The 27053-nt window shown below is 40.2% G+C and overlaps 2 protein-coding genes across 21 annotated transcripts in view; one reads left to right on the top strand and one right to left on the bottom strand.

Moving 5' to 3' along the window:
- The window catches only part of WDSUB1 (WD repeat, sterile alpha motif and U-box domain containing 1), a 49224-nt gene extending 28107 nt beyond the window's left edge, over window positions 1-21117 (top strand). For 5 of the 10 annotated variants that reach the window (XR_012094192.1, XM_007965070.3, XM_038002077.2 and 2 more), the window contains 2 exons: window positions 3082-3222; window positions 20493-21117. Coding sequence is in view for 5 of the 10 variants with exons in the window: in XM_007965070.3 (XP_007963261.2) it covers window positions 3082-3222; window positions 20493-20650 (299 nt within the window). In the remaining 5 variants the exon portion in view is untranslated. Of the gene's footprint in view, window positions 1-373; window positions 498-3081; window positions 3226-20492 lie in introns of those variants that run through there. The other 5 variants (XR_012094195.1, XR_012094194.1, XM_073019723.1 and 2 more) reach the window with 3 other exon arrangements.
- A 2657-nt stretch (window positions 21118-23774) lies between these two features.
- TANC1 (tetratricopeptide repeat, ankyrin repeat and coiled-coil containing 1) overlaps window positions 23775-27053 on the bottom strand; it is a 264487-nt gene continuing 261208 nt past the window's right edge. For all 11 annotated transcript variants that reach the window (XM_038002078.2, XM_038002080.2, XM_038002079.2 and 8 more), the window contains one exon: window positions 23775-26868. In XM_038002078.2, coding sequence (XP_037858006.1) covers window positions 25437-26868 — 1432 coding nt within the window. In that variant the 3' untranslated portion in view covers window positions 23775-25436. The remainder of the gene's footprint in view (window positions 26869-27053) is intronic.

Below are 27053 nucleotides of genomic sequence, written 5' to 3'. Positions count from 1 at the left end.
TTACTAGCCCTTAGCTGGTAAGGGTCCTTTCTTTCTCAGCAATTGTATAAGTGTATAAGACTTATTCTGAACCCCCAATCACAAAAGGAGATGTTTGTTTCTGGTAGAGCTCTGGGGATGTGGTTTAAATAAAAGCATCCCTGAGGGCAAGGTGATCCGACTTCATTTCTAAATGACATTAGGATTGGACAAGGATAACACCCAGTTTAACCTTATCTGGGGAATTTTGAATTGGGCCTTCTGTGCTCTCTATTATAAAAATTATAAGCATTCTAAGTATTAGCACACATGTAGAATATTTTTTACAGGAAAATATACTTTTTAAAGAACATTAGTTGCTCCTATATTTTTTTCTTTTTCTTAATGTTTTTAGAGACAGAGTCTCACTGTCTTGCCCAGGCTGGAGTGCAGTGGCATGAACATGGCTCACTGTAGCCTCTACCTCCTGGGTTCTGTAGATCCTCCTGCCTCAGCCTCCTGAAGAGCTGGGACTACAGGTATGCACCACCATGCCCAGCTAACTTTTAAAAATGTTTTGTAGAGAAAGAGTCTTGCTGTGTTGCCCATACTGGTCTCAAACTCCTGGTCTTAAGCAGTGCTCCCACCTGGGTACCTCAAGTGCTGAGATTATAAGCATGAGCCACTATACCCAGCCTCCTTTTCTTATTACAAGTTTTATAATTATCTCTTTAAACAAGATGTCTATTGTCTTATTGCAAACATGTTCTAGAAACATTTATGATAGTTTTTGAAGCCATGTCTCTACCCAGGTGGAAGATTTTCAGGAAGCATATCCCAGTCATGATAGATTTTCTACCATCTCATCCAATACCCCACTTCAGCAAATCTTGATCTTATCCCAACCTTTATTCTGTTAATCTTGTGTACCTGTTATCTATTTCTACTCTTATTTTCCACCTTACTTAGCTTTGAATACATGATCCATCCTTATAACTCCTCTTAAGCCTTCCATTGTATTTGCCTGGGAAAATAAAAACACACAGCCAGCTAACCCTTGGAAAACACACATTGTGAAACGGGACATTCTGGGAAGAGGTGGACTTGGTATCTCTGATTTGTTACATTAAAGGCTGGCTGTGGCGATCAGATAACACTGTGCTGCGTTTTAGAGGTACTTCCCTAACTAAGCACTTTTAAGTACTTGTGTGTTGAAATAGCTTTCTCTTGAATATAGATGGTGATTTCATAAAGAATTTGAGGGATTCTTTTTGAGTCATAAATATTTTTGCACAGTCATATTCAACATGTAAGGAAATCATTGATTTTTTCGTGGCGCTTTAAAAAACTTGTTTTAAAAATCCTCAGTTCGGTTTCAGCATATCCCATTGGAAGGAAGTCACAGGAAAGCAAACCCTCGGCGCCAGGGAGCTGCTAGGATAACTTGCCACATTCACATGAATGTGGGCAGTGAGCCCAGACTGACTCAAACGGTTTATTACTCGTGACACAGCAGACACTCGCACTTCAGGTTCTGATTGTTTCCCCTTCCCCTCCTTTTTTTTTTTTTTTTTTTGAGGCAGTCTCACTGTGTCACCCAGGCTGGAGTGCGTGGTACAATCTCAGCTCACTGCAACCTCTGCCTCCTGGTTTCAAGTGATTCTTCTGCCTCAGCCTCCCAAGTAGCTGGGATTACAGGCATGTGCCACCACATCCAGCTACTTTTTTTTTTGTATTTTTAGTAGAGATGGGGTTTTGCCATGTTGGCCAGGGTGGTCTTGAACTCCTGACCTGAAGTGATCCACCTGTCTCATCCTCCCAAAGTGCTGGGATTACAGGCATGAGCCACTGTGCCCAGCCTCCCTTTTCCCTCTTAAGTTTCATGGTGGTGGTTTATGTTTGTGTCACAGCTGAGGAGCCCTGAGCTTGGGAAACCTCCAGTCTTATAAGGGGGTTACCAGCAAAATAGCCCCCAGGAGGCAAGACATTATAGTGGTCAGGAAACATCTGCCCTCCCACAGGGAGGGACGCACTATCTCCAGCTTCCAAGGATGTTTTCAGACATCCTCAAAAAGACTATCTGAAACAGAGGGTGTCCTAAGACCTGTATAGACCTCATGGAGCGTTACCTCCCGACAGAAAGTAAGTTGGTTTGGTTTTTTCTCGTAACTATGTGAGGCATTCTGAAATCTTAATTCTTCTACCTACTTCACCCTAAAGTAGAACTGTCAACTAGTTCTAAAAGTGTAAACAGCCAATAATTCTGAAATTCCTAAAATTAATTACATTAGACTTTCTAAAACTAAAAATTTTTTAAAGTTAAGAATAAAAACAAGTGAAACATGCATATGGTTTGGACAAACAGGTGAACTTTATTTGTGATTGTGTTTCTTATAAGCATCAGCAAATATATCCAATTTCATTAGGTTTAAAAATATAACACGGCATTTTTATGTTTTGAACTCAAACATATTTAAAAATGATTTTTAGGAAATTTTCTGTTGTGTAAGTAACCAGTAATGAGCTTTTCTGATTTTGTAGAGTATATTAGTGTCTGGCAACCTGAAATTCTTGAACTTTCAGAATCTAAATTTATTTAAAATTAGCTATTAACTGCTGATACATTTTAACCAACAGTATTCTATACAACAGAGATTTGTTAAGGAATGTATAAAGAAAACACTAGTTCATGTGGTAAAACAGTATGTCAGGAGATTTCTGGTGGTAGTAGATAAAATCTCCATTTGTGGTTGGCTGCGGTGGCTCACACCTGTAATCCCAGCACTTTGAGAGGATGAGGCAGAAAGATCACTTGAACCTAGGAATTGGAGACCAGCATGGGCAATATAGTGAAACCTTATCTTTACAGGAAATACATAAATTAATCGGGCATGGTGGCGTGTGCCTGTAGTCCCAGCTACTCAGGAGGCTGAGGTGGGAGTATCACTTGAGCCCAGGAGGTTGAGGCTGCAATGAGTGTAGTGATTGTTATGCCACTGCACTCTAGCCTGGGCAAAAGAGTGAGCCCCTGTCTCAAAATCAAAAACCCCAACAAACTGTTTGTGAATGACTAGCATAAGGATTACTAGTAGTTATACAGCCCTAACAGTAATTTCTTTACAGAATCTCTAGGACTGCGTAGTAAAGTGCTGAGGAAAATTGAAGAGCTCAGGACCAAGGTTAAATCCCTTTCTTCAGGAATTCCTGATGAATTTATATGTCCAATAACTAGAGAACTTATGAAAGATCCAGTCATCGCCTCAGGTATGTGTGATGCTGTACTAAGTTGCAGGAGTGTTTTGTGCTAAATGAATAAGAAGTTTAGACAGTTCTCAGAAGTTTGCTTAAATGTGAAGAATTTTAAGTAGTTTTTTTTTTCTTCTTTTTAAAATTTATTATTATGCTTTAAGTTCTAGGGTACATGTGCACAACGTGCAAGTTTGTTACATATGTATACATGTGCCATGTTGGTGTGCTGCACCCATTAACTCGTCATTTACATTAGGTATATCTCCTAATGCTATCCCTCCCCCTGTCCCCTCCCCACAATAGGCCCTGGTGTGTGATGTTCCCCTTCCTGTGTCCAAGTGATCTCATTGTTCAGTTTCCCCCTATGAGTGAGAACATGCGGTGTTTGGTTTTCTGTTCTTGCAATAGTTTGCTGAGAATGATGGTTTCCAGCTGCATCCATGTCCCTACAAAGGACACAAACTCATCCTTTTTTATGGCTGCATAGTATTCCATGGTGTATATGTGCCACATTTTCTTAATCCAGTCTGTCACTGATGGACATTTGGGTTGATTCCAAGTCTTTGCTATTGTGAATAGTGCCGCAGTAAACATGCGTGTGCATGTGTCTTTATAGCAGCATGATTTATAATCCTTTGGGTATATACCCAGTAATGGGATGGCTGGGTCAAATGGTATTTCTAGTTCTAGATCCTTGAGGAATTGCCACACTGTTTTCCATAATGGTTGAACTAGTTTACAGTCCCACCAACAGTGTAAAAGTGTTCCTATTTCTCCACATCCTCTCCAGCACCTGTTGTTTCCTGACTTTTTAATGATTGCCATTCTAACAGGTGTGAGATGGTATCTCATTGTGGTTTTGATTTGCATTTCTCTGATGGCGAGTGATGATGAACATTTTTTCATGTGTCTGTTGGTTGTATGAATGTCTTCTTTTGAGAAGTGTCTGTTCATATCCTTTGCCCACTTTTTGATGGGGTTGTTTGGTTTTTTCTTGTAAATTTGAGTTCTTTGTAGGTTCTGGATATTAACCCTTTGTCAGATGAGTAGATTGCAAAAATTTTCTCCCATTCTGTAGGTTGCCTGTTCACTCTGATGGTAGTTTCTTTTGCTGTGCAGAAGCTCTTTAGTTTAATTATATCCCATTTGTCAATTTTGGCTTTTGTTGCCATTGCGTTTGGTGTTTTAGACATGAAGTCCTTGCCCATGCCTATGTCCTGAATGGTATTACCTAGGTTTTCTTCTAGGGTTTTTATAGTTTTAGGTCTAACATTTAAGTCTCTAATCCATCTTAAATTAATTTTCATATAAGGAGTAAGGAAAGGATCCAGTTTCAGCTTTCTACTTATGGCTAGCCAATTTTCCCAGCACCATATATTAAATAGGGAATCCTTTCCCCGTTTCTTGTTTTTGTCAGGTTTGTCAAAGATCAGATGGTTGTAGATGTGTAGTATTACTTCTGAGGGCTCTGTTCTGTTCCATTGGTCTGTACCTCTGTTTTGGTACCATACCATGCTGTTTGGTTACTGTAGCCTTGTAAAGTTTGAAGTCAGCGTGATGCCTCCATCTCTGTTCTTTTGGCTTAGGATTGTCTTGGCAATGCGGGCTCTTTTTTGGTTCCATATCAACTTTAAAGCAGTTTTTTCCAATTCTGTGAAATTGGTAGCTTTTCACAATTGGTAGCTTAATGGGGATGGCATTGAATCTATAAATTACCTTGGGCAGTATGGCCATTTTCACAATATTGATTCTTCCTATCCATGAGCATGGTATGTTCTTCCATTTGTTTGTGTCTTTTATTTCACTGAGCAGTGGTTTGTAGTTCTCCTTGAAAAGGTCCTTTACATCCCTTGTAAGTTGGATTCCTAGGTATTTTATTCTCTTTGAAGCTGTTGTGAATGGGAGTTCATTCATGATTTGGCTCTCTGTTTGTCTGTTACTGGTGTACAAGAATGCTTGTGATTTTTGCACATTGATTTTGTATCTTGAGACTTTGCTGAAGTTTCTTATCAGCTTAAGGAGATTTTGGGCTGAGATGATGGGGTTTTCTAAATATACAATCATGTCATCTGCAAACAGGGACAAGTTGACTTCTTCTTTTCCTAACTGAATACCCTTTCTTTCCTTGTCTTGCCTGATTGCCCTAGCCAGAACTTCCAACAGTATGTTGAATAGGAGTGGTGAGAGAGGGCATCCCTGTCGTGTGCCAGTTTTCAAAGGGAATGCTTTCACTTTTTGCCCATTCAGTATGATATTGGCTGTGGGTTTGTCATAAATAGCTTTTATTATTTTGAGATACATTCCATCAATACCGAATTTATTGAGAGTTTTTAGCATGAAGGGCTGTTGAATTTTGTCAGAGGCCTTTTCTGCATCTATTGAGATAATCATGTGGTTTTTGTCTTTGGTTCTGTTTATATGCTGGATTATGTTTATTGATTTGCGTATGTTGGACCAGCCTTGCATCCCAGGGATGAAGTTCACTTGATCATGGTGGATAAGCTTTTAGATGTGCTGCTGGATTCGGTTTGCCAGTATTTTATTGAGGATTTTTGCATCTATGTTCATCAGGGATATTGGTCTAAAATTCTCTTTTTTTGTTGTGTCTCTGCCAGGCTTGGTATCAGGATGATGTTGGCCTCATAAAATGAGTTAGGGAGGATTCCCTTTTTTTCTTTTGATTGGAATAGTTTCAGAAGGAATGGTACCAGCTCCTCCTTGTACCTCTGGTAGAATTCGGCTGTGTATCCATCTAGTCCTGGACTTTTTTGGGTTGGTAGGCTATTTATTATTGCCTCAATTTCAGAGCCTGCTATTGGTCTATTCAGGGATTCAACTTCTTCCTGGTTTAGTCTTGGGAGAGTGTAAGTGTCCAGGAAATTATCCATTTCTTCTAGGTTTTCTAATTTATTTGCGTAGAGGTATTTATAGTATTCTCTGATGGTAGTTTGTATTTCTGTGGGGCCGGTGGTGATATCCCCTTTATCATTTTTTATTGCATCTATTTGATTCTTCTCTCTTCTTCTTTATTAGTTTTGCTAGCGGTCTATCAACAAGGATTCATTGATTTTTTGGAGGTTTTTTTGTGTCTATCTCCTTCAGTTCTGCTCTGATCTTAGTTATTTTTTGCCTTCTGCTCACTTTTGAATGTGTTTGCTCTTGCTTCTCTAGTTCTTTTAATTGTGATGTTAGGGTGTCAATTTTAGATCTTTTCTGCTTTCTCTTGTGGGCATTTAGTGCTATAAATTTCCCTCTACACACTGCTTTAAATGTGTCCCAGAGATTCTGGTATGTTGTATCTTTGTTCTCATTAGTTTCAAAGAACATGCTTATTTCTGCCTTCATTTTGTTATGTACCCAGTAGTCATTCAGGAGCAAGTTGTTCAGTTTCCATGTAGTTGAGTGGTTTTGATTGAGTTTCTTAATCCTGAGTTCTAGTTTGATTGTACTGTGGTCTGAGAGACAGTTTGTTATAATTTCTGTTCTTTTACATTTGCTGGGGAGTGCTTTACTTCCAACTATGTGGTCAATTTTGGAATAAGGGCAATGTGGTGCTGAGAAGAATGTATCTTCTATTGATTTGGGATGGAGAGTTCTCTAGATGTCTATTAGGTCCGCTTGGTGCAGAGTTGAGTTCAATTCCTGGATAACCTTGTTGACTTTCTGTCTCAATGTGTCTAATGTTGACAGTGGGGTGTTAAAGTCTGCCATTATTATTGTATGGGAGTCTAAGTCTCTTTGTAAGTCTCTAAGGACTTGCTTTATGAATCTGGGTGCTCCTGTATTGGGTGCATATATATTTAGGGTAGTTAGCTCTTCCTGTTGAATTGATCCCTTTACCATTATGTGATGGCCTTCTTTGTCTCTTTTGATCTTTGATGGTTTGAAGTCTGTTTTATTAGAGACTAGGACTGCAACCCCTGCTTTTGTTTTCCATTTGCATGGTAGATCTTCCTCCATCCCTTTATTTTGAGCCTATGTGTGTCTCTGCATGTGAGATGGGTCTCCTGAATACGGCAAACTGATGGGTCTTGACTCTTTATCCAATTTGCCAGTCTGTGTCTTTTAATTGGATCATTTAGTCCATTTACATTTAAAGTTAATATTGTTATGTGTGAACTCGATCCTGTCATTATGATATTAGCTGGTTATTTTGCTTGTTAGTTGATGCAGTTTCTTCCTAGCATCGATGGACTTTACATTTTGGCATGTTTTTGCAATGGCTGGTACCAGTTGTTCCTTTCCATGTTTGGTGCTTCCTTCAGGATGTCTTGTAGGGCAGGCCTGGTGGTGACAAAATCTCTAAGCATTTGCTTGTCTGTAAAGGATTTTATTTCTCCTTCACTTATGAAACTTAGTTTGTCTGGATATGAAATTTTGGGTTGAAAATTCTTTAAGAATGTTGAATATTGGCCCCCACTCTCTTCTGGCTTGTAGAGTTTCTGCTGAGATATCTGCTGTTAGTCTGATGGGCTTCCCTTTGTGTGTAACCCGACCTTTCTCTCTGGCTGCCCTTAACATTTTTTCCTTCTTCAACTTTGGGGAATCTGACAATTATGTGTCTTGGAGTTGCTCTTCTCGAGGAGTATCTTTGTGGCGTTCTCTGTATTTCCTGAATTTGAATGTTGGCCTGCCTTACTAGGTTGGAGAAGTTCTCCTGGATGATATGCTGCAGAGTGTTTTCCAACTTGGTTCCATTTTCCCCATCACTTTCAGGCATACCAATCAGACGTCGATTTGGTCTTTTCACATAATCCATACTTCTTGGAGGCTTTGTTCATTTCTTTTTCCTCTTTTTTCTCTACGTTTCTCTTCTTGCTTCATTTCATTCATTTGATCTTCAATCACTGATACTCTTTCTTCCAGTTGATCGAGTTGGTTGCTGAAGCTTGTTCATTTGTCACGTAGTTCTTGTGTGATGGTTTTCATCTCTATCAGTTCTTTTAAGGTCTTCTCTGCATTGATTATTCTAGTTATCCATTCATCCATTCTTTTTTCAAGGTTTTTAGTTTCTTTGCACTGGCTACATAGTTCCTCCTTTAGCTCTGAGAAGTTTGATCGACTGAAGCCTTCTTCTCTCAACTCATCAAAGTCATTCTCCGTCCAGCTTTGTTCCGTTGTTGGCAATGAGCTGCGTTCCTTTGGAGGGGGAGATGCGTTCTGATTTTTTGAATTTCCAGCTTTTCTGCCCTGCTTTTTCCCCATCTTTGTGGTTTTATCTGCCTTTGGTCTTTGATGATGGTGACGTACTGATGGGGTTTTGGTGTGGGTGTCCTTTCTGTTTGTTAGTTTTCCTTCTAACAGTCAGGACCCTCAGCTGCAGGTATGTTGGAGTTTGCCTGGGTATCAGCAGCAGAGGCTGCAGAAGATAGAATATTGCTGAACAGAAGGTGTTGCTTTGTGATTCTTGCTCTGGAAGCTTCGTCTCAGGGTGTACCCAGCTGTGTGAGGTGTGATGTGTTGGTGTGCACCTAGTGGGGGATGTCTCCCAGTTAGGCTACTCGGGTCAGTGACCCACTTGAGCAGGCAGTCTGTCCGTTCTCAGATCTCAACCTCCGTGCTGGGAGAACCACTGCTCTCTTCAAAGCTGTCAGAGAGGGACTTTTACATCTGCAGAGGTTTCTGCTGCTTTTTGTTTAGCTATGCCCTGTCCCCAGAGGTGGAGTCTACAGAGGCAGGCAGGCCTCCTTGAGCTGCGGTGGGCTCCACGTAATTCCAGCTTCCTGGTAGCTTTGTTTACCTGCTTAAGCCTCAGCAATGGCGGGCACCCCTCCCCCAGCCTCACTACTGCCTTGCAGTTAGATCTCAGACTGCTGTGCTAGCAATGAGGGAGGTTCCGTGGGCATGGTATAGGATATAATCTCCTGGTGTGCCGTTTGCTAAGAACCTTGGTAAAGCACAGTATTAGGGTGGGAGTTACCCGATTTTTCAGGGGTTGTGTGTCTCAATTTCCCTTGGCTAGGAAAAGGAATTCCCTTCCCCCTTGCACTTCCCAGGTGAGGCGATGCCTCGCCCTGCTTCAGCTCTTGCTAGTTGGGCTGCACCCGGGGACCAGCATCAACTGCCAGACATGCCCCAGTGAGATGAACCCAGTACCTCAGTTGAAAGTGCAGAAATCACCCATTGTCTGTGTTGCTCACGCTGGGAGCTGGAGGCTGGAGCTGTTCCCATTGGCCATCTTGGGCGCCACTCTCCTTAAGTAGTTTTTTCTTAAAAAACTAATTAGAGCTTGGATGAACAAATGAATATTGTATATTTCATAATGAAATTGGACAGAGTAGTTGTGGAGTCGACACAAAATGATTAAGTTTTATTTAAACTTGTGAAATGTGTATTTAGTTGCTAGGATGTAAAGATAAAATATTATTTTTTAAGATTGTTGAGATCTCTTATGTTTGTCTATCATGAATTTAAACAGTCTTATACAAAGAATTATAAAGTATCATTCCATATTTCTAATCATTAACAGACCTATGTAGGTCTTTATTATGCAGTGAATCCAAATTTTATATATATATATATATATATTTTTTTTTTTTTTAAATTTTGGCCTATAGCTTCCTTACATGTTTCTGAGTATTGGCTTAGTCTGTGTTGACTTCTGGAGTTTTCACTTTGAATAGCTTCACCCCATTGTGGCTGTATGATACATTGTGTTTGACTTTTCTGTTAGTTGATGTGTATGTGCTTGCAAATCTTTACACTGTAAATGGCATGCTAACATCTTGGCACATTTCTTTCTGTTTTTACCATTACTTAGGGTTAGTTTACATGGGTTATATGTTACAAAGCAGAATTAGTCAATTTGAGGATGTTTTATGAATGTGAAAATAGTTTGATAACATTTTGTTAGATGTGTTATTTTCCAGGGAAAAAAACGGTTTAGAGTGCTGCCAGTGATATATCTAATTGTACCTAGTTTTCCAGTTTTGTGATCATTGTATATTATTTTATAACTCCATTTACTTTTGCCAGCTTAATAGTTGTTTTGAAACTATATTCCTTACTTTGCTAGGGAGGCAATGAATTTTTTTTACATGGTAGCTTACTATTTACATATAGTTGAGTATAAAACATCTGTTCTTCTCCTCTGATAATTAACTTAGCTGATGGACTTACTTTGTATATGCTGTCCGCCGTCCACTATTAGTAGAACTAATTATGTAGTGTCTTATCGTTATGAGTTCATCTATATTAGGTACTTAAAGCTGTACATGCATATAATAAACAATAAAAGTCAATTAGCTATTTTTATTGCAGGCTATGAAATTTGCTGTGAGTATAGCAGTGGCTGCACATTTTTTGACTTTGGTGTATCAGGACTCTTGTTTGCAGTTGAAAGCAGCTCAACTCGAGTTAGTTTAAGCAGAAATGGCAATTGATGTATTAAAAGTGAATCTCAGGAAAACCTGGCAGCAAAGAGTGTAATAGGGTTCTGTCTCTAATTTATTGAGAGGCTTCTTAATATTCACTCTGATGTTCAGTGTACTTTTTTTTCTACAAAACAAAAAAAAAACAAAAAACAACACACACGACCATAGACAGTTCTCAAATTTTAGTTTCATCCTTGAGGGAAGACACCAATCCGACATTTCCTTCTGGCTGCTTTTTCTCAGCTTTCCAGATTGATGTAGCTTGTAGTATCAGTAATTTATATTTATTGCTGAGTAATGTTTCATTGCATAGATATGCCATAATATGTTTATTCATTAACCTGTCAGTGGACTTTCAGGTCTTTTCTACTTTGTGGCTATTATGACTGAAGCTGCTGTAACATTTACGTACAGATCTTTGTCTGGACATTTCTCATTTCTCTTGGTTAAATACATAGTGAAATTACTGGGTTGTATCCTAAGCAAATGTTTAAAGGGACTACCAAAATGTTTCTCAAAGTGGTTGTACCATTGAAATTTCATAGCTGAGACTTCCAGTTTCTCCACATCCTCTCCAGCACTTGGTATTGCTAGTCTTTTAAATTTTGCCATTTTAGTGGATATGAAGTGGTATCCCAGTGTGCTTTTTTTTTTTTTTTTTTTTTTTTGAGATGGAGTCTCACTCTGTTGCCCTGACTGGAATGCAGTGGTGGGATCTCGGCTCACTGCAAGCTCTGCCTTCTGGGGTTCACGCCATTCTCCTGTCTCAGCCTCCTGGATAGCTGGGACTACAGGCACCCACCACCATGTCCGGCTAATTTTTTGTATTTTTAGTAGAGACGGGGTTTCACCGTGTTAGCCAGGATGGTCTCGATCTCCTGACCTTGTGATGGGCCTGCCTCCCAAAGTGCTGGGATTACAGGCGTGAGCCACCATGCCCGGCCTCTCATTGTGCTTTTAATTTGCATTTCCCTCTTGACTAATGATGTTGAGCATCTTTTTGTGAGCTTATCTATCCATTCATATATCTTTTTTGTAATGTATATCTTCAAATCTTTTTCCCATTTTGTGTTGGATTATCTTACTGTGTTGTGAGAGTTCTTTAGATGCAAGTCTTTTGTAAGGTAATGTATTGCACATATTTTCTTTTGTCTGTAGCCTGCCTCATCACTTTCATAATAACATCTCTTATAGAGACGAAGTTTTTAATTTTAATGAAATCTTATTTTTCACTTTCATACTTTTTGAGTTCTAAGAAATCTGCCTATCCCAAGGTTTCAGAGACCTTTATCCTGTTTTCTTCTAGAAAACTTAAGGTTTAGGTCTAGGACTTATTTCACATTTTTGTATATGGCTTTCCTAAATGAATATCCAGTTGTTCCAGCATCACTTGTTGAGAAATCATTTTATTAATGAATGACTTGACATGTTTGTTGAAATCTTCCAACTTACATCACAGGTCTATTTCTAGACTTTGTATGATGTGTGATTGAGTTTTATGTCTATCTAGGGGCCAGTTATCACAGTGCTTTGATTACTGTAGCTTTATAGTCTTTTTTTTTTTTTTTGAGACAGTCTTGCTGTGTTGCCCACGCTGGAGTGCAGTGGCTCCATCTCGGCTCACTGCAACCGCCGCCTCCTGGGTTCAAGTGATTCTCATGCCTCAGCCTCCCAAGTAGCTGGGATTACAGGCGTGCAACACCACACCTGGCTAAATTATTTTTGGATTTTTAGTAGAGATGGGGTTTCGCTGCGTTGGTCAGGCTGGCCTTGAACTGCTGGACTCAAGTGGTCTGCCCGCCTTGGCTTTCCAAACTGCTGGGATTACAAGCGGCCGTGCCTGGCTGCTTTTATAGTAAGTCTTGAAGTCAGGTAGTGAAAATCACATGACTTAGTTCTTTTACTGTTCTGATTATTCTTGCTCCTTTTGCATTTCCACATAGATCTTAGAAACACTTTCTCAGTTTCCTGGCTAGGATTTTCACTGGGATGGTGTTTAATCAGTTTGGAGTTGAACTGCTCTAATCCATGAACACGGTATCACTCTGCATTAGCATTTGCTTAGGGTCTTCTTTTCCTTTATAGGTTTTGCACATTTTGTCAAAATTATCTTTAAGTAGTTCATGTTTAAAAAATGTTTAAATGTTTACTTTTTAGAGATGAGGTCTCATTCTGTGCCCAGGTTGGCATGCAGTGGCACAATCTTTTTTTTTTTTATTATTATACTTTAAGTTGTAGGGTACATGTGCACAACATGCAGGTTTGTTACATATGTATACTTGTGCCATGTTGGTGTGCTATCCATCAACTTGTCAGCACCCATCAGATATAACTCCCAGTGCAATCCCTCCCCCCTCACCCCTCCCCATAATAGGCCCCGGTTTGTGATGTTCCCCTTCCCGAGTAGTGGCACAATCTTAATTCACTGCAGTTTCGATCTCCTGGGCCCAAGTGATCCTTCTGCCTCAGCCTCCCAAGTAGCTGGGACCACAAGCACCTATTACCAGCCTGGCTAACTTTAAAAAAATTTTTATTTTTGTAGAGATGGGGTCTCTGTTGCCCAGGCTGGTCCTGAACTTCTGGCTTCAAGCTATCCTCCTGCCTTGTGCTCCCAAAGTGCTAAGAATTGGGAGCTCATATTTTTATAACACTGTACAATCTGCTCAAATAGAAATACAATTTTATATATTGACTTTGTGACCTTGCTACACTGAGTAGTAAAGTCATCCTTCAGTAACCATCTCCCTCAATACAAAAGTCTGTGGATGCTCAAGTCCCATATATAAAATGGCGTAATATTTGCATATGACCTACACACATCCTGTCCCTCCAAATCCTCTCTAGTTTACTTATGCCCAATACAATGTAAGTGCTTTGTAAATAGCTGTTATCCTGTATTGGCTTTTTTTTTTCTCTCATCAGCAATTAGTTGAATCAGTGGATGCAGACCCCTTAGATACGGAGGGCTGGTAGTAGCTTTTTAACAGAAGCTTAATAGACTTTCTTCATACAGGAGTGCGTCATCTGTAAGTAATGTCTTTCTTTCCAATCTTTTCCTGTTATTTTTGGTCAGAATTTCTAGTACGATGTTGAGAAGAAGTGGTGTGCAGACATTCTTACCTTCACCTGCACTTAGAGGGAAAGTATTCAGCTTTCACCATTATGTCAGCTGCCCTTATCAAGTTAGTTCCCTTCTATCTCCAGTTTGTTGAGAATTTTTAGTCTATTGACATTTTTTTTTCTCCTTTAGACTGTAGTAGTATAGATTGCTTTATTAGTTTACTATTGGATGTCACTCTCTTGGGTCTGGCTTCTTAAACATGTTTGTGAGATCCATCTATATTGTTGCACAACGCAGTTTAATTTTCATTTCTGTATAGAAGTCCATTCTGTTGATGGGCATTGTTGGCTGTTACAAATAGTGCTGCTATGAACCTTTCTGTACATGTTTTTGGTTAACATATGTATGCATTTCTGTTGGCTATATTCCTAAGAGTAGGTATATATGAACAGCATTCCAGAGTGGTTAAACCACTTTCTACGCCCACCAGCAGTGTATGGGAATTCTAACTGCTTCACAGCCTTACTTTTTCCTATTGTCCGTGTCTTTCATTTTAACCTTTCTGGTACCACACATTTAGTTTTAAATTTAATCGATGCTGTTATAAGAAACAATAGAGACACATACCTTGTATAATTTGCCCAGCTTTCCCCACTGGTAACATTTTTCAAAATGATACTATTATATCACAACCAGGATATTGACATTGCTAGAACCCACAGATCTTAGACTTCCCCAGTTTTCCTTGTACTTAGTTGTGTGTGTGAAGCTCTACACAGTCTTATCCTGTCTGGAGGTTTGTGATTACCTTACTACAGTTGAGACAGAGAGTACTTCCAAATGATAACTGCACCCATCATCTCCCTACTGTCTTCCAACCCCAGCCCCTGGAAACCACTAATTTGTCCTGCATTTCAAAAATGGTATTATCAGTGGAATCATGTAGTAAATGAGCTTTCAATTGGCTTTTTTTTGTTAGCATAATCCCTGTAAATTTACCACTCATTTATTTTTAACCTTCCTGTGTTTTATAAGTGGTTCCTATGGGAAACGAGGATTGGGTTTTTTTTTTTTAAAAAACCCAATCCTCATCATTAATAGCAGAATTGAACCGATTTCTATTGTGATTATTGATACATGTGTGGAGAAATTCCTGCCAGCATATAATTCTAATTTCTCTTCTGTTTTCCTTTTCCCACCTATATTTTTCTGAATTGAACACTCTTTTTTTTCAGTTTTTCCTTATGTATATTTTTATATCTATTGAACTAATTGCCTCAGAAAAACTTTCAGGACCTGTTTGTATTTCTTGAACCTCATTTTTCTGTATTCTCATGTAGCAATGATATGGTTTAGGTATATCCTTCTAGATATTTTTCCATCCATTTACAGTGTCCTGTAACAAATGGGTTATGATGCATACTTTATTTTTGAGAGGGAGTTTCGCTCTTGTTGCCCAGGCTAGAGTGCAGTCTTGGCTCACTGCAACCTCTGCCTCCTGGATTCAAGTGATTCTCCTGCCTCAGCTTCCTGAGTAGCTGGAATTACAGGCATGTGCCACCATACCCAGCTAATTTTTTGTATTTTTAGTAACGACGAGGTTTTACCATGCTGGCCAGGATGGTTTTGATCTCCCAACCTCAAGTGATCTGCCTGCCTCGGTCTCCCAGAGTGCTGGGATTACAGGCGTGAGCCACTTCGCCTGGCCCGATGCATACTTTTAAAAAGTTGCTATCAACAGTGTATCCGAGAAAACACCATTTGTCAGTATATTCAGAAGTACATGCTTCATTCTTATCTGCGGGATAGCATTTCCTGGTATGGATGTCGCCAAAATTAACTCTTACTCTGATTCTATAGAAAACATCCAGCTACTTGGGAGGCTGAGGCAGGAGAATCACTTGAACCTGGAAGGTGGAGGTTGCAGTGAGCCGAGATTGCACCACTGCACTCTAGCCCTGGCGACAGTGCAAGATTCTGTCTCCAAAAAAAAAAAATCCCCAGTCACGTATTTATAGGTACATTTGCATAAATTCCTAATACTGATAGGCAGTGCTGTACATCTTTAGTTATGTCCAATCTTTTAAAAAATTTGGCTTGGTCATTTTTGCCAATTTAGCTGTCAAGATAATCTGTTTTGAGACAGGGTCTCACTCTGTCACCCAGGCTGGAATGCAGTGGCATGATCTCAGTTCACTGAGACCTCTACCTCCTGGGTTCAAGTGATTCTCCTGCCTCAGCCTCCCTAGTAGTTAGGATTACAGGCACGCGCCACCGTGGCTGGCTAATTTTTATATTTTTAGTAGAGACGGAGTTTTGCCATGTTGGCCAGGCTGGTCTCGAACTCCTGACCTCAAGTGATGCGCCTGGCCAAGATAAATTTTAGAATCATTTTATGTTACAATATAAAGTGGTATTTTGGTTAGAATTACAGAAAACCTAAAAACTAAATGTTAACTGGGGCTAAAAAGTAGAAATGCCAGCCCTGCACTGCTAGGTGTTCCATCTAGATTATTTCTTTCAGGTCTTTTCAAACCTGATCTGCCCACTCTGCTTTTTAGAGCCTTTGCTGTGTTTTAACTTGGTTATACTCTGACTTCAGGTATGCTTTTCAGTTGCAGTTCAAGTATACTGTCTAATTCCTAATTGTCTTTGTAGACTTGTCTCTTTCATGCCCTTCACCAGTTCTGGAAACGTTTCAGCCATTCTCATCCCTTGCACCTTCTCTCTCAAGTCTTTCTAGGTGTTTTTCTTGGACCTCTCTACCAGTTGTCTAACTGCCGTTTACCTGTCCAGTGAGATTTTTTTTAAATTTTAGTTACTATAGTTGTCCTTACAGGGAGAGTAAGAGCATTGTCTGTGGAGCCACACTGCTTGGATTTAAATCCCAGGTCAGTTGCTGCCTACCTGTGTGACCCTGGAAAGTTATTCAGGCCATGCCTCAGTTTCCTCATTTGTAAAATAGGAATGCTAACAGTATCTTACATCATAAGGTTGTTGTGAAGATTAAAGAAGTTAATATAGGTAATGGTGCCCTGGAACCATCTAATGATACGCTATTTGGCAATAAGCACTTCAAAAGATGGTCAATGTCATTGATGCCAATCAAAACCATGTCATACCTGTTAAGATGGCTAGAATCAAAAGTAGGAAAATACGTGTTGGCAAGGATGTGCAGAAAATGGAACCTTCGCATGTGGTTGCTGTTGAAAGCAGTCTGGAAGCACCTCAGAAAGTTATCACAATTCCACTCCTAAGTATATAGGCAGGATAATTGAAAACACATGCTCATACCAAAAGTTGTACAAGCACAGCAGCATTATTAGTAGCCCAAAGGTGGAAACAACCCAGATGTCCATCAACAAGTGAATGCATGAAATGTGGTATAGCCATACAACAGAATACCAAGCCATGAAAATGCACAAATACATAGAGGATAGACTTTGGAAACATTATGGTAAGTGCAAGAAGCCCGATACCAAAGGCTGTATAGTGTATGAGTCCCATTATACAAAATACCCAAAACAGGCAAAGCCATAGAGACAAAGTCAGAGGCGCCCATGGGCTGAAGGGGCAGTGACTGCTAATGGGTATGGGATTGATGGAGTGATACACAACTCTGAAATACACCGAGAACCACAAATGGGTGCATTTTATGGTGTGAAATATATCTGAAAAAGAGCAAAAGGCAGTCACAAGTAACAGTTTCTGCAGAAAGCATGTTTCCCTCTCTAGGACGGAGGAAACAAGTTGAGTTTCTCAGAACCTCAGTCTCTCAGGGCCAGAACTCAGGACCCCAAGGTGGGGGGGCTACACAGCTGGTGTTCGTTTCTATAAGGAGGCAAAAGTAGCACACATGTGAAGCAACCAAAACAATCCAGAGACTGGGCTTTCACCATGTCACCCAGGCTAGTCTTAAACTCCAGGGCTCAAGTGATCCACTCACCTTGGCCTCCCAAGTGCTGAGATTAGAGGCGTGAGCCACTGAGCCTGGCCGACTTTCTTATATGATAAAAAATACATATACCTTGGCCCACAAGCCAGTGGAAGCATTCCCATTACAGTCAGGAATATTAAGGGTACTCCCTCTCAGCTATTGTTTTAGAAATACTAGCTACCCCTTACCCCCCCCAAACCCCCCCCCCAAAAAAAATTTGAAAGGGAAAAACCCTTTCTATATAACTGTATATGTAGAAAGCCAAAAAGAATACAAGATATACAGACAATATTAATTTGTAAAGTAGCATGTTAAACAAGATTCAGGGAACCAAAGCACTTAAAAGTTGTAACTGAATACTTAAGTTACAATAACAAAAACTAGAACAAATGAGACCTAAACTTGGCTGGGTGCAGTATAATCCATGTCTGTAAACCCAGCACTTTGGGAAGCCAAGGTGAGAGCAGTGTTTGAGCCAAGCTGTTCTAGACTAGCCTAGGCAACATAGTGAGACCCCCTTCTGTACAAAAATTTTTTAAAAATTAGCCCAGTGTAGTGACGTGTGCCTGTAATCCCAGGTACTTGGGAGGATGAGGTGGGAGGATTGCTTGAGCCTGGGAGGTCGAGGCTGCAGTGAGCTGCCATCATGTCACTGGACTCCAGCCTGGGTGACAGAATGAGACCCTGTCTTAGGAAAAAGCTACACACACCAAAACCCCAAACTTATTATGTAAAACTTTCAAACCTACATAAAAACGAAAACATGGCTGTGAAAGTATAATGGCAGCATGCTGAGGGCTAGGAAGACTCAGTGGCAGTGGGATGTCAGCTTTCTCCATTTCATAGGTTTGACGTGATCCTGATAAAACTTTTTACCGAGAGATACGCAAGGTGATTCTTACCGTGCAACCTAATAAGAACAGCAAAAATAACCTAGAAAAAAACAATGAAGAAGGTTGCTAGCCCTATGAGATGTTACATGTTGAGAAGCCTCCGTAAATGAATGTTTAGTGTTGGCCCAGGAATAGAACAATGGAAAAGTTTAAAATCCGGAAATCAATCCATGTGCATTTGGAAATTTAGTGATTGATAAAGATAGAATTTTAAATCAGTGGTAAAAATTACTTCCAACAAGTGGTATTTTGACAATGGAACCACCATGTGGAAAAGGATAAAATTGGATCCATCCTGCATACTGTACATTTAAATTCCAAATGGATCAGAAACCCACACATAAAAAGGGAAACCTGTAGCACTATTTGTATTTTGTGTGTGTGTGGTTTTCTTGGGGTTTTGTTGGTACAGCACTATTTGTAAAAGGCAAAGATTGTCCATCAATACATCTTTACAGTGGAGTACTGTGGGGAAAATAAACACACCAAGGTGCAAAACAGTGTGGCTAGTATGCTAGCTTTTAGGTAGAGTGTGTATGTACTGTGTGCACATACACATATTTGAAAATGGATTGCACATAGTAACTTATATGGGAAGGGTGGGGAACAAGGATTGGACAGGTTAGATTAGACTCCTCTGAAGGTACCTCGTTTTATAGTTTTAACTTTTTTTTGAGATGGAGTCTCACTCTGTCTCCCAGGCTGGAGTGCAGTGGTGCAATCTTAGTTCACCGGAACGTCCGTCTCCCAGGCTCAAGTGATTCTCCTGCCTCCTGAGTAGCTGGAATTACAGGCACCCGCCACCATGCCTGGCTGATTTTTATATTTTTAGTAGAGATAGCGTTTTGCCATGTTAGCCAGGCTGGTCTCAAACACCTGACCCTCAAGTGGTCCACCCGCCTTGGCCTCCCAAAGTGCTGGGATCACAGGTGAGAGGCACCACGTCCAGCCTATGGTTTTAACTTTGAAACCCAGTAAGTGTGGTTTTCATACACAGTATTTTGGGACCACTCTAGTGAATCTACCTTGATGACAGAAAGAACCATAAAGTAATCTTAACATTTCTTCCAATTTTATGTTAGTAAATATACTGGCATTATTTTGAAACAATGACATGTACTATAGATTAAATGTGTAAATGAAATCAGGAACCCAGATTTTCAGCTTGAGAAAGAGCTACGAGTATAAAAATGAAAGTAGTGAAGCAAAAGTCCAATCTTTACATGTATAAAGGCAAGTAATTTTGCAAGAATATGGTTTTTAAAAAAACCTTAGTGTCCGGGCATGGTGGCTCATGCCTGTAATCCCAGCACTTTGGGAGGCTGAGGCGGGTAGATCACCTGAGGTCAGGAATTCGAGACCAGCCTGGCCAACACAGTGAAACTCTACTAAAAATACAAAACATTAGCCGGGTGAGGTGACGGGCGCCTGTAGTTCCAGCTACACGGGAGGCTGAGGCAGGAGAATCTCTTGAACCTGGGAGGTGGAGCTTGCAGTGAGCTGAGATCTCGCCAGTGCACTCCAGCCTGGGCAACAGCGTGAGACTTGGTCTCAAAACATAACCTAAGTTCCTTCACTGTCACATCCTTAGTGGAGTAAATTCTGTCATCTCAGGGTATCTATCCGTTTTCCTGACTTTTCAAGGTGTTGGAAAGTTTTGCTGAGTCATAAGGCTCTTTTCAACAGCTCTGATGGGCAGTTTATCCTCGCTCCCACTCTACCTAGCTCTGTTCCTTTCTTCTCTTCCACTGTGTCTGAATTTGACAGGGTCCCGGTCTCAGTGGTATTGCTCAAAGAGTTTATAATGTTACGCTTCTGGGTAATTTTTGCTTCATATATCTCTATCCAATCAATGCATTTCAGGTGTTGTGGCAGAGAGGTGTTTGGGGGTGGTGGTACAAGACTGGAATAACCCTTAAGTCATAATAAAGGCCTCCGCAAGGACTTTTTACATTCACTTCATTTTAGTAATCCTCATTTCCCTTTCCTACATCATGTAATTTGTGCAATTTTTTTTTTAGATGGCTATTCATACGAAAAGGAAGCAATAGAAAATTGGATCAGCAAAAAGAAACGGACAAGTCCCATGACAAATCTTGTTCTTCCTTCAGCGGTACTAACACCAAATAGGACTCTGAAAATGGCCATCAATAGATGGCTGGAGACACACCAAAAGTAAAATTGTTGATAGGGTATTGTTTATATTTTCAGTGGTCTCATTTGAATGATTTACAGGTAAATATTAATCAGACATTATTAAAAGCAAAACGGGAAAAAGGTAAACTTAAATTTAGTTATCTATAAACATTGTGACTTTTCATTCTTTAAAAACACATGGACTTACTACAAAAGCCTTTTTGTACTAGTGAAAAAAGTCTTCAGCTATGTAGAAATAAAGTTATACTTTAAATTGCAGTGCCCTAATTTTTAAAAATTCCTCTTAATATCATTCCCAACAGTGCCCACATTTATTCTTGTTAGATGTAGGTCATCTCTCTCTCTAACTGAAGATTGGACTACTCTAGAATAATTAGATGTTTACATTCTAGTTAATAGCCATTTATTCAATAACTCTTTGGAGCCCTTTTAAAGAGAATTTGTAGCAAAATGGTTGTAGATTGTTTATGATTAAATTGAGAAAAATCACTTCAGATGTTTAAGCAATTTTTTTGGATTTTAAGTTTTCAGGATAATGATTTTCTTATTTTCCAAACCTAGGTACGGGTTAGGTGAAATGAATCCTGAATAAGTTGACTTTGCTGAAATATATAAAGTGGCAAACTCTAGCCTCCCTTCAGAATGAAGAATTATTAAAAGTTCTCACATATAATTCTAAGCTGGAGTAACTGTACAAAGGCATCTTTACACAATAGCCTGATATGTTCACTCCAGAAAAAAACTTCAGGTTCAGGAAGTGAAGGTGGTGCTAACTTCTTACTTGCCTGTCCAAAGTTGTTACATTTGGAAGCTATCCACGGGAAGCTTGTTAGAACTGCACCATCAATCAGTGCAGGCTGGGTCTCTGGGCCTGCACCCTTCTTTGCACTGTTACCCCCAAAACTCACAATGGAGAATTGTTCAAGAATGCTGAAACTTGGAAATAAAAAGGGAAAAGCAATGTAAATATAGGAAAAGGCTGACTACGCATTTTATAAACTCATAGCTAATATGCCGCATGTTCACAGAAAGGCAGCAAGCCTTGCTAACATGGAAATCTCCAAACACCATTTCTTTATAATTCTTTGTAAACATTTTAACTTAGTGTATTACTAAACTTTGTTAACCTTTACGTCATAACTAGGATTCATGATAAATGGTTCTAGAAAACTATTTTTTATTCATATGACATGCTTCTCACATTCTTACTATTGAGGACTAGAAAGGCTGGAAGCATGTTCTTGGTGTTTTTCTGTTGTATTCTTTTAGAGTCTCAGTCTGTCGCCCAGACTGGAGTGCAATGGTGTGATCTTGGCCCACTACAACCTCCGCCTCCTGGGTTCAAGCAATTCTCCTGCCTCAGCCTCCCAGGTAGTAGCTGTGATTACAGGTGCGTGCCATGATGCCCAGCAACTTTTTGTATTTTTAGTAGAGACAAGGTTTCACCATGTTGGCTAGGCTGGTCTCGAACTCCTGAGCTCATGATCTACCTGTCTCACCCTCCCAAGGTGTTGGGATTACAGGCATGAGCCACCAGGCCCAGCCGTTTTTCTGTTGTATTGTTTAGGGAAAGTATGCTAATTTCAACAGAACACTTTTTAAACTTAAAAGAACTTACCATTGGTCCAGCTGTCTCTGTTTTGATAAACAGACTTACTTTCCGATTGAGGTTAGCTGTTTTTTAAATCAAAGTTACTAAAATCATTCAAAGTCATTGCTAGAAAACGCAAAAAGGCATTTTTAAAAGAAGTGTTAAGGTATTTTGCTTTTTTTTTTGGAGATGGAGTCTTGCTCTGTTGCCAGGCTGGAGTGCAGTGGCATGATCTTGGCTCACTGCAACCTCTGCCTCCTGGGTTCAAGCGATTCTCCTGCCTCAGCCTCCTGAGTAGCTGGGAGTAAAGGCACACACCACCACACCCAGCTAATTTTTTATTTTTAGTAGAGACAGGATTTCACCATGTTGGCCAGGATGGTGTCTATCTCCTGACCTCATGATCCGCCCACCTTGGCCTCCCAAAGTGCTGGGATTACAGGCGTGAGCCACCACGCCCAGCCAGTATTTTGCTTTCTTTTATACTTTACCAGGATAGTTTCTTGTGAAACAAAACTGCTGAAAACTAAGATTAGTTTACCAATTAGGTAAACTAATAATTTACCTAGTTGACACACCTCTTTTTGCATAAAGCAAACCAAAGCTGAACAACTCTCTTCCATACAAGCAAACCAAAACCATCAGTAACAGGGGACATGACACAGCCCCCATGCTGGGCACTCCAGACCCCACTGTTTGTTTGTTAGTTCAGGGCAATGTGGAGCAGCAACACCTACCCACCACCCAGTCCTGTCGGGACTGACCATGAGCTTCCTATGGATGTGTCACCTCTTCCTGGCTGGGCCAAGTACCTCACTTACCTTTACTAACTAAGTATATATCAAAATCATAATGTACAATAACTTACGAGAAGATTCTTATTAGCTCCTTTACAGGAAAAATCATCTAATGACAAGAATTATGTATTAGGCGATACTTTCCTTCCCATTTCATTTTTGTTTTTAACCTTCCATTAAATATAAAGCTCTAAAGGACTGAAACTACTTAGTCTTGCTAGCAATAGCAGTGACTAGACAATAACCTGAGGTATTATGATGTTTAAGATTCCAAGAATGTTATCACAATACAACACAGTTTAATGTTCTCTCTCATATTACTTTGAAAAGTGTAGGCATAAAGACAAACATACTTTTAACTGAAAGATAATACAAATGTGTTAAAGAACAAACTGTCATAACAGTGTTCAGTGTGTTGCCAAAGTGTTTGAGAGTTGCAGTAGTAAAGATGTCCTGCTGCCAGTAAAAACAGACACCAAGATGTCTTGAAACACATAGGAAGTATATATTGCTTTCCTGCATACTTGCTTTCTATTTGAGGCAAAAAGACTAATTTGGCCCTTGAGTATTGTGGAATTTCTAGCAGCTGTCACCCTTATTCTGAAATTATAAAACGAAATTAAATATGCATTTTGTAGTGTTAATATAAAATATGCTTTTCACTGTTCCCTCTAGGGTAACAAGGATTAAAAGCAACAGAGATAGCTGTCATCAGGCTGTTCTCTACTTATCCACTGACTCATTTAGTGCAGAACACATTCTATTAATAGTCTTTATTCCATATGGAAAAGTACAGTAGTTGTGCAGAAACAAAACTAACAAAAGAGTAAGACTTTCACAAATATTAAAGAAAATAAATAAGCCATAGTAGTTACAGCAAAACTCATGGAAAGCCTATAAAAATGATAAAGCTGTCCATACGAAGTACAATTGTACACACAGGAACCACCATTGAAGAATGACATCAGAGGTTCCTATTTGTACAAAACCATAATGATGTTCACAGGAACTTCATTACAACGATTCATTTTAAAACATTCTGCAAATATATAACTTCCTTCTCCTCAATTTTAGAAAATAAATTTCACATCCCAACATATAAAACAAATACACTCCTACCTCTCTCAAATTAGCATTTTAACATCTTCCAATAAGACACCATTTTCATATAAAAATACCTTTAAACCAAGGTTCATTCCTGTACCTTATCTTTACAAATGAATTAATACATCAGCTTGAACTTAAGTAGCACCTCAAAGGTGTTCATATAAATGAGATAAAGTGCTGTTACTGGTATACTGTTAACATGCCATAATAATACATCATTCAGTGCAATAACCAGCATGGATGAAGCTTATAGAGAACATGCAAATCATGACTGGGGTTTTCTTTTTTGTTTTTAGATTAACTACATTGAAATAGTTCTATTTACAAGTCTGAATAAAACTGGGCTATTTAATATATACAACATGTGACTATAAAGTACTAATTGTACAACAAAACAAAAGCAACAACCAGTCCTACCTTTAGTATCTGAATTAAATATTGCCCTTAGAGGACCTTGGAAGGATTGTTCCAGAGCACTATCATTGTTAGAAGCAGCTTGGAAACCAGGTGAGAGCTAACTTTTAAGCGCCACTGAAAATGCTGGTCTTAGCTAAAATTTAGCTTGAATCCACTTGACCACCAATCATGATTCCAAATGGCTTATACTGTTTCCAAATATCAAAAACACCTTCAAGCACAAATATAGGTTCCAAAAAAAGGTGCTATAAAAATATATGAATAAGAACCATAACACAGAAATAAGTGTTTAATCCCTTTATAGAAACTGCTATGAAGGGAACAATACTTAGGTGTTCTCATATTTTGCTTAAAAAAATTGGCTGCGTTTACAGTCACACTTATATTTAGCTAGAAATCACTCAGAACTTAATTTTTATGTATATATTAAATGGGATTTGACTCAATGGAACTGTAACTGTAAAATTCCATTGTTTCCAGAATACATCCCTCGGATGTACATCACGTGAGCATGAGTTAAACCTGTCACTCTTTAACAACAGACACATTTATTCTCTAAGTAGGTACTGTGATTTTACCACATAGCAAAGGCAAGGAGGAAAGTGGCAAAAGCCAAACAATTTCGTAAGTGAAAGTCATTAGTTAATGTCTTCTGGGCTGTCTCAAAATTTTAAATTGATATAGTTTTCAATTCTGTTTAGCATTCTTATTTATGGTGACTTCTAGCTATTAAAGAAGTTTTATCCCACATTTTAGATATATCAATGGCATCAGATCCACCCCAAAGGAAAAAAAAAAAGGGCTAAAAAATATTTTTTTCTGAGGAAAAACTATTTAATTTACCCCCAGGATTAAACACACTTTTCCCAATTCCACAAATGGAGCTTTCTTAAGGCTCACACATTTGACTCTATGAATGATCGCTTTGGTTTGGCTGCAGTGAGGTGGCTCCTGTGGGCTTCATTACTGATATGAGGCTGCTGTTTGGAGATACTTTCCTGGTACAGGTGAGAAACAGTCTTAGTTATCCTGTTCTCTTGACAGTGGACTGGAATTTGGCACTTGTTTTCTTCTAGCTCCTTCACCTGTGCCCCATTGTGGACACTTGCACTCAGGGTAGAAACGGAACAGGTTTTGGCTTGGTTATTACATCCTCCCGCTTGCACGAGGGAGGGCTTCTCAGTGGCCGCGGACTGCAGGCCAGCTGCAGATGTGTTTGTCAGCAGCCGCTCTGGGGCCGGACAGTGCCAGGCGCGGCTTGGAGGATTGCTCTGCTGTTGGAACCTCGCAGTCTTATCCATGATGCCCATGAATGGCGTGTTGCGGGGTCTGTGCTCCGCTGTACCACTCTGAACGTGGGTTACAACCTTGTCTTTAATTCGAGTATCTGGTCCTTGGACCTTGAAGCCATCTGAAAAACTGCTGCTCGAAGTCAAACTACTGGTTGAACTTGACATCTTTATGCTGCTGGATGGAGAACCAGAGGAGCCTGAGCTGGTGAGGGAAGCTGGGTGTCTCATGTCGCTGCTGGTCGCCAGCCCACCTTGGTTTGGAGGGGCTGCGTCCACAGGCATGGAGGAATGAGACAGAAGCCTCTCTGTGGTTTTCGTCTTACTTGGTAAAGGGTGCGCAGAGCCACTCTCGCCACGCTGCAGGCGGACATTCTGGCTGGGGCCCAGCCGATCCCCAAAGTGGCCACAACCAGCTCCGGTAGTGAAAGTACCTGTTCCCTCTAAATGCTGGGTTCTGCTCCCAGCAGGTGTGGCAGCGATTCTCCCTGGCATGGGACTCGGAGGAGGGTTCTGAGAAGAGATCTGAACTTTTGTGCTGCCATTTCTCAAGGCCGACTGGCCAGAGCCCAGGTGCTGGCTGGTTTTCACGATCTGGGCCTGCTTGGAGGGCTGCAGGACCAACCCTGGCTGGGCCACAGGCTCTCTCAGGGGCTTGCCAATTCCTGCCCTGCTCTGTGGAGATACCGGCCTTCCTTTGGACTGTAACCCTTCTTGAAGGTTTCGGATGTATGGGGAAGGGACAGATGAGGATGGCTGGGATCTGGGAGTCGGGGAAACAGATTCTTCCTGGGGAGAAGTTTCTTCCTCTTCAGTCTCCTCAGGGTGAAAGTGGTCACTTAAGCCAGGGGTTGGGGCGTCCTCTTCGTTCTCGGAGTCATTGGGTGGAGCTGGTGGCAGGCCCTGCTGTTTTTGCTGTTGACTCCTCTGGAGTTGCTTGCACTCCTCTTCTACACGGGCCAGAAGCCTCTTGATTTCCTGATTGGTGGGACAGAGTTTCACAGCCTCTTGCAGGTCAGCGAGAGCTGCCACGAATTGCCTTCGTGGGAAAATGTAAGGTAACATTACAAGTCACACACAAACATGCTCAGAGTGTAACTGTTCATAAAAGAGCTGTGCTCAAAGGAAAGAGAAGGTAGCAAGTGAGTTTTGAACACTTACGGTGGTGGCCAGGACCCATTTAACCAGCCCAGAGTTACTCAGCTAAGTGGCAGTGCTAAATTC

Source organism: Chlorocebus sabaeus, chromosome 10 (genome assembly GCF_047675955.1).
Source record: "Chlorocebus sabaeus isolate Y175 chromosome 10, mChlSab1.0.hap1, whole genome shotgun sequence".
Classification (NCBI taxonomy): Eukaryota; Metazoa; Chordata; class Mammalia; order Primates; family Cercopithecidae; genus Chlorocebus; species Chlorocebus sabaeus.
Note: the sequence above shows the minus strand (reverse complement) of the source record. Positions and strands in the feature narration are given on the sequence as shown.